Below are 12773 nucleotides of genomic sequence, written 5' to 3' on the forward strand. Positions count from 1 at the left end.
CATTGTTCTACTTGCACACACCTCAAAAGGAAAATCCAAGATTTCACTGGCACATATACGAAAAAAACATATAAAATAAAAAACTATATCCACTGTTCTTCTACTTTTGTAATCTATTTATTGCAATGCGGCTGTGGTGCCCAATATGTCGGACGTACATCCAGAAAGTTACACACCAGAACATTGGAACACCATAACAACATACGCAAAAATAAAATTGACCATAGTGTACCAAGACACTGCAATTCCTGCCCCTCATTCACCTGGAACACTCTGCAGGTTTATGGAATAGACCCGGTCCAACTAGGATGGAGAGGGGGTGATAAACTACAGGAATTAATTAGGAAGGAGGCCTGGTGGATTTTTAATCTAAATACCTTGAATATGGGGCTCAACCAAGAAATAGATCTACAGGGTCTCATCTAATCATCTTCTAAAAGGTTCTCTTTGCTGTCATGGTCTCTGTAATTGGATGCCATGTTTTTTCTTTGTTTACACATGTATATATAACCTATATGTAAGTGTATAATAATTTTGTTATTATATTTTTATATATATATTCTTTTATATATATAATTTTTATATTTTAAAGGAATTTTTTTCGACCCCTCACTATGGTTCAATTTATCAATTCATTTATAGGAAGCTCTTTAATCAATTCAATCGACACCTATAGTTCCATATAATATAATATATGATGGGTACACATGACCCTTCAATTGAGTTTTACTCCTTTCAACTTGTATAGTCTTTATTTTTATACTTAAATTTTAATTTAATCCCTTATTATAGTTATATTTCCCAACTCATTTGTAGGAAGTTCTTTAACTTACTAATTGACACTTACAGTTCCATACACATCAATAAAATAAAATATATTATGGGTATATATGACCCTTTAATTAAGTCTAACTCTCTATTTTCACGCATAATAAGTTTATAATTTAATATTTCTGCACACCAATTCCTTATAAATGGGGCTACATGCCCTTAATTTGATCCATATAAATTGGATTTTAATCCCTTTCTTTTCTATAAATTTACACTTGCATATGGTTGTGTGTATATATATGTATAATTTACATTATGGAGTTAATTTTGTGCCTATGTACAGATATGTGTATTCTTACTAGGATGGGGAGACATATCTAAAGTATTTGCTGTAATATTATTGGGAATTCTCCCACTCTATTAAAATCTGTAGCAAAACATGATCGGTTTTGTTCTCAGGCGTTTTTCGCCTTTCTATGCCTTTTGTCCCCTGCAGGCAATGGTCTTTTCAGTTGACGCATGCGCGATTTTCACGCGCATGCGCACTACAACCCGGAACTGTTTGACAAGCTCTCTGCACTCCACGCTGGATTTCTGCGTTCCACAGTGAAACGCATGTTTGTTCACATGTGTATCGGATTAAGAAGAGGTTGCTGATGGGTATAAAAACCCGTAGAAGTGGATCCACAATTATCCCTGAAGAAGTCCGACATCCAAATAGGACGAAACGCGTTGGATAACTCTACTTCTACGAACTTATATTTGTTTTTATTTATTTGTATTTGTATTTGAATGCTGTATCTTCTCCCTGTCTCTGGACTGTGGATACTCGATTATCATCACCAGGAGTTCCATATATGTATGGAGAGATGCCTGTTTTATGCTGCTAATTTGTAAGTGCAATGAATAAATGTGAATTTATATATTTATAAACAAACTTCACTATATTGCATTTTTTACATCCACATATATCGTGTTGGAGGACTTCTTTGCTCATCACACTACCCCTGAGAGGGTGAAAGGCCTGAATATTCGTTTGTTTGTGAGTGTATTTCTATCTCACTTTAAACACTACTTGGATTAACTTTTTTACGCTATGAAAGTGCTTTCTATTCTTACACAGATTCCATTTGAGGATATTTGACCTATATCAGGTTGTCCTTTTGTATTTTGTTCACTATACATACTCTGGGTGGTTTCCACTTTTGTTCTCTAGTTGGACTATATAGCCTGCTAAAATACTCTAAAATGGGATATGGACACAGCGTAAAAATTCAAAGTTTGAAAAAAACTGGATTGACCGTCTCAAATGTGCCCCTTCCATGTCCACATATACCTGGAAAATATACATATGGGTGTATTGCTGTACTCAGATGACAAAGCTGAGAAACATATGAAGTATTATACAGTAGTAGCACGCATAAGGTTTGCAAAATATACTGTGCAAACTCACTTTGTGTGTTAAAAAGGCAGAAAAATGCTTATTACCACTACACTTGGTACAAGCTAGCGGAAAAATGATCCCACGCTAAGGTTCAAAATATGCCTTTTGACATACCCTGGGAAGTCGTCTTTAAGAAATGGTATGCCTTTATGGTGTAGTTGTAATATGTAGCCTGTTCAAGTGCGCAAAAGTGGGACACAGACGTATCAAAACCCTCCATGAAAATTCACACTTAAAAATCTTAACTTGTCACGTCTCTTTTACAGCACTGTAACTTCACAAAATAGGGTCTAGGTCATACATTGGGCATATTGTTTTACTCAGAAGATGTAACTGAGCATAATTTGGGGATTTTTATGACAGTGGTACATATTAAGTGTAATAAATACACAGCAGAAATGCAACATATATGTTTGTTTTTTTCCCCTCACCACAAACATTGACATAAATTGGTGAAAAAATGGTGACAAGTTAAGGCACAATATACACCATATAAGATACCCTGGGGTGTCTGCTTTATCAAATGAAAGCCCTTTGTGGGGTATTTGAACAGTCACACTGCTATAATACCCAGGACCGGTGCTAGGATTTTTAGTTACACAGGCGAAGATGCATTTTGGTGCCCCCCACCCTCGTTTAAAATAAGGTTCATACAAACACAGAAATAATCATACAGAGACATACAGACACAGACAGAGACATACATGCAGGCATATAGACATACATACAGAGGCATACCGTCATACAGACACATACATACATAGACAGACATACAGAAACATACATACAGAGACATCCAGGCATACAGACACATACACGCATACAGACACATACACGCATACAGACACATACATATATACAGGTATACAGAGACATACAGGCATACAGACACATACGTACAAAGACATACAGGCATACAGACACATACATTTGTACATACAGAGACATACAGGCATACGGACACATACATTTGTTCATACAGAGACATACAGGTATACAGAAACATACAGACACATACATGCATACAGAAACATACATACAAAGACATACAGGCATACAGAGACCTACATACATACATACATACATACAGAGACATACACAATTACATACTTACATCAGTTCAATCTTGTCCCCTGGATGCATGCTGTCTGGCTCCTTGGAGTCCTGTCCTGCAGCCCAGCCCCATCACAGGGCGCCAGCCGCGCTGTGTGGTACACAGGGAGCAGGGATATGATGTCATTCATATCCTCGCCGCCTCCAACACATGGCGGCGGGCACCTGGTCGCAGGGGTTGCAGGGCTGTGACCCCTGCGACCGCGGTATGTTAAAGGACCACTACAGACACCCAGATCACATCAGCTCAATGAAGTGGTCTGTGTGTCAGGTCCCTCTAGTTTTAACCCTGCAGCTGAAAACATAGCAGTTTCAGAGAAACTGCTATGTTTCACCGAGGGTTAATCCAGCCTCTAGTGGATGTCTCACTGACAGCCGCTAGAGGAGCTTCCGCTATTCTAAAACACTGAACGTCCATAGGAAAGCATTGAGTAATGCTTTCCTATGGGCGGTTTGAATGCGTGCGCGGCAAGAGCATTCGGAGCTGAGAGGCGGAGGGATCCCCAGCGCCAAGGGAGTCCGGCGCTAGAGAAAGGTAAGTGCTGAAGACACACACACACTCTCACGAACAGATGCATACACACCAGCTAACAGACACACACATTTACTTACAGACACACTCAGCGACAGACATACATACATACACACTCACTTACAAAACATACACTCTCACTGACAAACACACACTCACTAACAGACATCAAACAGACTCACTAATACACACACAAACACACTCAGTAAGAGACACACAGTAACACACTTACTGACACTCACTAGCAGACACACTCACTGACACTCACTAGCAGACACACTCACTGACACACTAGCAGACACACTCACTGACACTCACTAGCAGACACACACACTGACACTCACTAGCAGACACACTCACTGACACACTAGCAGACACACTCACTGACACACTAGCAGACACACTCACTGACACTCACTAGCAGACACACTCACTGACACACTAGCAGACACACTCACTGACACTCACTAGCAGACACACACTGACACTCACTAGCAGACACACACTGACACTAACTAGCAGACACACTCACTGACACACTCACTGACACACTAGCAGACACACTCACTGACACACTAGCAGACACACACTGACACTCACTAGCAGACACTCACTAGCAGACACACTCACTGACACACTCACTGACACTAGCAGACACACTCACTGACACTCACTAGCAAACACACACACTGACACTCACTAGCAGACACACACACTGACACTCACTAGCAGACACACACACTGACACTCACTAGCAGACACACACACACACACTAACACTCACACTAACACGTTTTTTTTTTAATTTAATCCCTCAGCCTCCTTACCTTTTTGGAGTGCTGAAGGGATTCCCTGGGGTCCAGTGGTGCTGCTGGGCTCCTGGGCTGGCTGGCTAGCTGGCTGGCTGGCTAGCTAGCTAGCTAGCTGGCTGGCTGGCTGGCTCCCGGGCAGGCGCGAGGGAGCACTCTCCCATGTGTGCTTCCTCTTCAGCTCCCTCGCGCACCGCGTAGGGATGCCGGCGCCGGAAGATGACGTCATCTTCCGGCTCCGGTATCAGTATGCGGCGCGCGAGGGAGCTGAAGAGGAAGCACACATGGGAGAGTGCTCCCTCGCGCGCCCGCAGAACCGGGCGCTCGGCCACGCTACAACAGGTCGTCGGTTGGAGGGGAGCGCAGTGCGCTTCCCTCCTTCCGGTCAGCCTGATTTTGTGCCCCCAGGGCCGGTGCGCCCTAAGGCGGCCGCCTGGGCTGCCTTATGGTAGCGCCGGCCCTGATAATACCCTACAATGAGACATAGGCCCGTCAAATCCATCTATGAAAATTCTAAATATAGAAACTGAAATAGCCTTGTCTCTTATATGGCACTGCAGCTTTACAGAAAAGTGTCAAAGGCATACAATGGGGGTATCGTTATACTTAACAGATGTAGCTGAACACAGTATGGGGTTCTGTGCTGCAATATCACACACCAGCTTTACGAAATACACATTACAAAAACCTTCTTATATGTGTATATGCCAAAATAAAGAAAAAACACAATTTTACTCCAATATTTAGCAGAGATTGGCGATGAAATGGCTATGTAAAAAGTGTCAAACTAACCTTAGGTAAATAGCCTGTGATGTTTACTTTATATAAATATATACTTTTGTGTGGCAATTTTTTTCTGTGATGGCTACTAAACCTACAAGACCAACATACCAACTTCTAAAATTTTTGCAAATTGAATTTTTATTTTAGTATTTTGTGACCTGTAACTTTCAAAATAAGCTGGAATCCTATACATATGATGTTCTTTTGAATTACTTTTTCTAAGCTGGACATATTATGCACACACTATTATTGCCAAAACTGTGAAAGTTTTTTTTTGTTGTTTTTTTTTTTTAAATAATGAGAATTAATTAGATAATATTTATGTATATGTGACATCAAATTAAAGCCCTCTAAAAAACAACAACAATGTATAATATGTGTTGGTGCAATAAATCACAGATGTAAATTGCATTTGAACACAAACAGCAAAAAATGGCTTGTGTCCTTAAGCGTAAGACAACCCCTTAAGGGTTTAAATTTGAAATTCACTTTAGTAAATGATCCTGTTTTCAAACCCATACAGCATGCTCATGTGGGTAACTGAATATTGTAAAGCTGTACAAAAGGTGATAATGTTCTTGTAATTTACCACTTGTAAAGTGACCATTGCATAGCTGACATGCAGATAGGTTCTAACCCAAAATAGAAATATTAAAAGAAGTCCTAAAAAGAAATCAAACAACCCAGTGAACTTTCTTGGGTATAACAATTAAAAGAGCTTATCAAAGCACAAAAAATAACTGTACACAAAATAAATGTGACATTTGAGCAGTGACATGTAGGAAAATATACATGGGGGGTGGTTGAAGTTGCTGTCATATGTATCATATGGGCTATGAGTGAACGCCTACAGACACTTTATAGTAATAAGGCCATAAGAGGAGTTACAAAGCAGAAAAATAAATATGTTATGTATAAAGCAGAAATAATTGCACAATTTCAAATGGAGGTTATATACAGTGTCACGAATGCAGCCTACTCAAAGTGTGCGCGCAACTTGGTTCTGGCGGGGAAACTGTTAAAATTCACAGTTTGTCTGCACTAGACTGGAAATTACTCACTTAGATTATAAAAGTAGCAATGTCTTCTGCCTGGTGGAGACTCCAGCAAGGAAAAATGGCGAAAAATGTATACCTCCTGTATTCATCTCAAGTTTCCCAGAGGTGGTATTGGTGGAGGGATGGCGTACCTATAGAAAAATAAGTGACCTCCCCCTTGTATTTCAGACCAACATCATTCCAAACAGAACATTTTGATTTTATTTCCTCTTTTGTGCTTGCCACAGAAATTATTGTATCTTTCAATTTGTTGCAAGTTTTCCATACATATGTCACACTTCTTACTTGTGACCTAATACAGCCGACTTCAAAATTCCTTCCAAATGACTTTAGCTGCACTAGCCATATTTATATTATTTTTGTAGTTTGTGCTTTCCCCATTCTAATTATGCACAAAAGGAGGCATGATTATTCATATGTGGCTTAGTACTAATGTTTCTTTTTGATATGCAATGTTCACTTAGCGTATCAAATGAATACACTAGGATGGGATATAAGCATATGGTAGATTAGCACGTTAGTTTACATTAAAGCTAGACTTAGAAGCAACACCATGCAGAAGCTATGGTTGAAGTCACAGCTGCCAAAGAGGAATTCAAGTTTTAAACCTTCTGACATACATTACATTCCTATACAAACCATTTTTATCCGCTCTCATGCTGAATTTGACAATACCACCTCTACCAGGTAGTTAATTCATGTCTGCATTACACAAATCACATTAGATAGCAATATTCTATAGTGCAACAATGAATTATGTACCCTTGTCATGATACACAACTGTAGAAATGGAAAGTAAATGACCAGAGCAAGATACTATGTCCCTTCCTCAAAAGCAACAAAGTAGCTCTGTAAGAGGAGAAAACAGTAATATGCAAATAAATTGAAAAGATTAAGATATGATCTTTTCATATGATGGACTCAAAGATTGTTGCTTCAAGTGCTGATTTAGGTATGGAGGAGGAGAGATTTCTGGTGTTGAACGCGTCTACAAAGGGTTGAGCTAGTGTTTGGGATAAGATTTTGTAGTATTTACCCGTGTAACCATCAGGGCCAGGGGTTTTGCCTAATGGGAGTGTTTTGACTGGGTTTCTAAATTCGTCTATTGTGATAGGTTCATCAAGGAAGTCAACTTCGTTATGTGGGAGTGTATTTTTGATCCTAGGATTAAAGAATTGCTGGATGTCATCTTTGGTGGGGTGAGTTTGTTTCAGGTTGTAAAGGTCAGTGTAGAATTTGTGGAATGCTTGTATGATCTTTGGCATATGATATGTTTTAGTTCCATCTTCTTGTTTGATTTCTGAGATAAAGGTGGATTGCTTCCCTTGTTGTAGGGCTTGAGCTAAGAATTTACCTGCTTTCCCTCCTTTGGTGTAGTATGAGTGTATAGTTAACGACAGTTTGCGTTTAGCGTTTATTTGTAGTAGTGTTGTCAGTTCTGATCTCTTTGACACTAGTTGTTTGTATTCATCTAGTGGGTGTTTGGATTGTTGGTATGTGTTTTCTAGGTCTTTCAATTCACGGGTTAGTTGGTTAATTTTTTGTTCCCTTTCGCGTTTTAGGGATGAGGCTTGTGGGCTTCCCAGATTAGGGCTGGTGATGTGTCTGGAGTTTTGTTCTCTTTAAAGTAATTGTTAGCCGTTTCCTGGATTCTGTCAATGTTCTTAACTTTGCTAAGTAAGAAGTCATTGAGTTTCCATTGAAAGTTAGGATTAGGTATTGTCGGGATCGCTATAGTCAGGGACATGGGCGCATGGATGATGAACTCAAAGATTATTGTACATGAATTGTTGTAATTGATAGAGCAGGCAAATAGTGCCCATTGGAGTGGTCTGGGTGCCAACTCCCACTACCCTTAACCCTGCAAGTGTAATTATTGCAGTTTTCATAAAATGCAATATTTACCTTGCAGGGTTAAGTCCTCTTATAACACGAAAAGTGTTTTAAGCAGCGCTGGATGTCCTCACGCTATGTGAGGACCTCCAGCGTCGCCAAAATCCCCATAGGAAAGCATTGAATGTTTTCCTATGGGGAGGTCTAATGTGCGTGCATTGCTGCGCGTGCGAATTAGGTCTCTCCTGCCTGCCGGACGGCGGGGAGGAGGAGAGAGCTGACAGGAGCTGCAGGAAAGGTAAGTAACGCTCTCTGCAGCCCCCCTCACCCCCCCCCCACTGAACTACCAATGACACTGGACCACCAGGGAGTAAGCGCCCCCCTCCCTGGCCAGCTAGCAAGCAGGGAGGGGGGACGAAAAAATAAATGAAATAAGAATAATTAAATAAAAAAATAATAAGAAGAAATAATAATGAAAAAATAAATAAATAAATAAAATAATAAAATTGCCCACCCCCCCACCACTGCAACACACACACACACACACTGCACACATACACACACACTGCACTCACACACACTGCATTCATACACACACACACTGCACTCATACACACACTGCATTCATTATACACACACTGTAAATAAATATTCAATTAATATATTTTTTTTAGGATCTAATTTTATTTAGAAATTTACCAGTAGCTGCTGCATTTCCCACCCTAGTCTTATACTCGAGTCAATAAGTTTTCCCAGTTTTTTGGGGTAAAATTAGGGGCCTCGGCTTATATTCGGGTCGGCTTATACTCGAGTATATACGGTATGTTTTCCTGGGCACTGGAGAATCTCTTAATTAGCAAAAGTAACAGTCTTCTTATATAGTAAATACAGAGATTGCTCTATATAAATTGTAGATTCCAACCTAATCTTAAAACTTACAGTAAATCATCAATTCATAGACTAGTGAAAGTAGATTGCAACCTAGTCCTGAGATAAACACTAAATACTTACTGGAAATTCCATAAAGAAGGGCTACACAAATCCCAGACGCCAAGGCACATCACAGCTCCCTCGCCGCCCGCCTACTATTTGCGCAGCTAGCCGCCCGCCTCCACGATCCCCCAGCCGGTAGCCTACTGGACCCCATAGGCATTGTCTGTCATAGTGTGAGTATATGGGTCTCTCTGTCATAGTGTTTGTGTGCGTGCGCCTGTCTGTCTTGTGCTGTATGTGTGTCTGTCATGGTGGGTGTGTGTGTCTCTGTCATGGTGTATGTGTGTCTCATGATATGCAGGTGTGTCTGTGTGTATGGGTCTGTCTGTCATGGTATACGTGTGTGTGTCTCTCTGTCATGGTATGTGTCTGTCTGTCATGGGGTATCATGAAGTGTGTGTGTTTAGGTTACCAGACCCCCTACTGTTCGCAAAGGAATGACGTTTTTACTCACCTTTTTATCCCACGCCATGCTGGTCTCCCCTCAACTGGCCCTGCCTCTATCACTGTTTTCCTATAGAATTGGCTGCAAAACGCTGCATCAATGAGTCTCTCCTCATAGAGATGCATTGGATCAATGCATCTCTATTAGGAACATGCAGAGCGTGGAGGCGCTGAATGTAGTGCTGCACGCTGTGCAGCACTGACATAGGAAACACCTCTAGTGACCATCTGAATAATGGTCACTAGGAAGAAATGTAAACACTGCCTTTTCTCTGAAACGTCAGTGTTTACATTGAAATGCCTGTAGGGACAGGGTACAGACACCAGAACCACTATATTAAGCTGTAGCGGTCCTGGTGACTATTGTGTCCCTTTAAGAATTGTATTTTTGTCGTTTAATATAAAGCTATGCAAGTTTAAAAAAAAAAAAAAAAAAATCTGGCTCCTAACTTCTTTAGCTGGCTCCTAGAATCAAATTTGTCAAGCCCTGCCATAAAGTAAAGACCAATACTAGCAGAAATCCCAGCAGCCAACTGAGACATAATTATATTCTGAACTGTAATCTACTATAATGCTCGCCTATCTCATCATCCCAGTGGTGAACTATACAAGCTGGCACTACTACCCCCTATCCCTGTATCATAGAGACTTCCCTATGTGAGAATAAAAATCTTAAATATCGACACGCATGATGGCACACGCTTGCGCCTTCATCTGGATCTACTGCCACTGACAGCTGCACCAGACATGCTCTTAAATTTAAAGCATTGAGGGTTGCCCCTTACTGAGGTCATCCCACCAATCAAAACAGCAAGATGTCAATACAGCATGCCCCCACCTTTGAATGCACTTAATAAAGCGATCACTAATAATTCTGCTGATAGACTCAGACTGTATTAAGTATGAATAGATAAATCAGACTTAAACTGATGGGTAGAAATCTGCTAAGTTGTAGATATGCCTATTGATGAATTAATATACATAAAGTTATGTAATGCTCTTGTGGGGCAACTAAAAAAAATGTTTGATTGACGGGATAAAAAGGTGCTTCGATCTTTAGTTGTTTTTATCTCACTTGAACCAGCATGGGAAAGTCTCACTGGGATACGGGGGTAGTAGTGCCAGCATGATGGCTTATATAGAACACTGTTCATTATACTGCAATGTCCGGCGGCCTTCAAACACTTCATTATTTTGTGACTGGCTCCTAACACTTACACATACTACCAAGCTGGGATTTGTGCTATTTTATTTATTACTATATATTTAGTGGTCTTTGGTATTCCCAGTGGGTATTTTGTGTTAATGTCATGATTAGGTTGCAATCTATCTTATTTCACTAGTCTACTAAATGATGATGTATTTTATGTTCAGAGGTACTTTGTTAATTTTGAGGAAGGGGCATAGTATCTTATGCTGGTAACTTACTTTCAAACTCTGCAGCTGTGTATATAGCTTCATACTGTGGAGGTATTTTATAGCCTCTATTTAAATTTTAATTCAGCAACTGCCGCTTGATACATCAAGATTTATTTTTCTGCTCCTTTTTTCTTAAACCTCTTAGACACACCCAGGTAATGCCTACATCCTGGACTGGTAGGGGGTCCTTGAGGACTGGGTTGAGAACCCCTGCTCTATAGTCTGTAGGCTTTCACTGATAGTCCACATGGTACACTGGCTTGGTAGCAAGTTCAAGCACCTCTATGTATATTTTTCTATAGATCACAGTTCACAAATCACATTTATTTTGTGTATACTTACTTTTCGTATTTTTATGTACATTTTTAATCGTTATACCCAATAAGGTTAAGTTTTTAAGGCTTTTTTTGATGTTTAGATCTCTTTTTGGGACTCAACCTCTTTTAGTAAATATTTGTAATTACAGTCCGTACGAGAAATAGATGACCATCACAAAACATGGTAGTACCCATCCTCTGTCTGTTTCTGACAGGTGGGAAGTGTGATGGACCAACAGTGTATATTAGACCTGAACTGATCGAATTGTTATTCACATTGTCATTGTCAAGTTATATCCAATTCCTAGAGTTGTACCAGTTTTGTTCCCTTTACAAATGTTCCTTAGGACAAACCAACTTTTTGCTATGTTGCTAAATCATTTAAATATGTTGTTTTTTTTGTTTTGTTTAACACAAACAATATAGCCAGAAAATGAATGAGTGAACATGAAACGGAGAAAAAGAATTGTGGTTTAAGTTTTTTGTCTACATTTTTATAATTTCTAGGCAGTTGTAAAAGGTTTAAGTTAATTGTAATAATCCAGAGTTTGGCTTGTTTTAGTGATTTGTACTGCTGTGAAGACACATCATTAATTACATCGTGCCATTCCCAAAGTGTAGTCTGCAAACACAATCCAATAAACATTAATTGTGGCTTAAAACACTTGTGGAAAGCCAGATGTCACTAGACTAAAGGAAACTGCAGAAAGAATGTATCAAATTCAACTCTATACATGACACTCAAAAGGTGGCCAAGGTCAGAAACCATTTATTTTTCACATTTTTTGTTTGACAATCCAATTCTACATAAAAGAAATACTTGGATAGTATTTATGCAGATAGTTTAAATAATGATCTCTTAGTGGCTCACATTAAACACAAATGTGCTCGAGTCATTATTTGATGGTTTGAAATAGCACACATTTCTATAAAACAGAAATGCTGAAAGCCAGAGTTGTTTGGGTGTTGGCTATGGTGCTATTCCCAACATTATTTGGCAGGAGATCCAAGAGGCTCTCTAGTACAATATGTATATGATGTAAGAAAATCACTTTCACAACGCGTTGTATTCCACACACTTTGATGGATCTGTTGGAAAATGCTTCTGGCAAATTGTCATTAATCTCTTCAGCCCCTGGAGAAAGAAAGAAAGGCAACCATATTACTACTTTCTGTTTTAAAGACACGTTACAGCCTATGTTTGCTTCCAAGACACTGAGGGAAAATTTCTCAAGCTGCAAATGTCTGAAGCCACCA

General features: G+C 39.7%; 1 protein-coding gene across 2 annotated transcripts in view; it reads right to left on the minus strand.

Moving 5' to 3' along the window:
- Positions 1–12269: 12269 nt before the first annotated feature.
- PRPF18 (pre-mRNA processing factor 18) overlaps positions 12270–12773 on the minus strand; it is a 101830-nt gene continuing 101326 nt past the window's right edge. For both annotated transcript variants that reach the window (XM_063448206.1, XM_063448205.1), the window contains one exon: positions 12270–12651. In XM_063448206.1, the coding sequence (XP_063304276.1) occupies positions 12571–12651 (81 nt within the window). In that variant the 3' untranslated portion in view covers positions 12270–12570. The remainder of the gene's footprint in view (positions 12652–12773) is intronic.

This window comes from Pelobates fuscus, chromosome 3 (assembly GCF_036172605.1).
Source record: "Pelobates fuscus isolate aPelFus1 chromosome 3, aPelFus1.pri, whole genome shotgun sequence".
Lineage (NCBI taxonomy): Eukaryota > Metazoa > Chordata > Amphibia > Anura > Pelobatidae > Pelobates > Pelobates fuscus.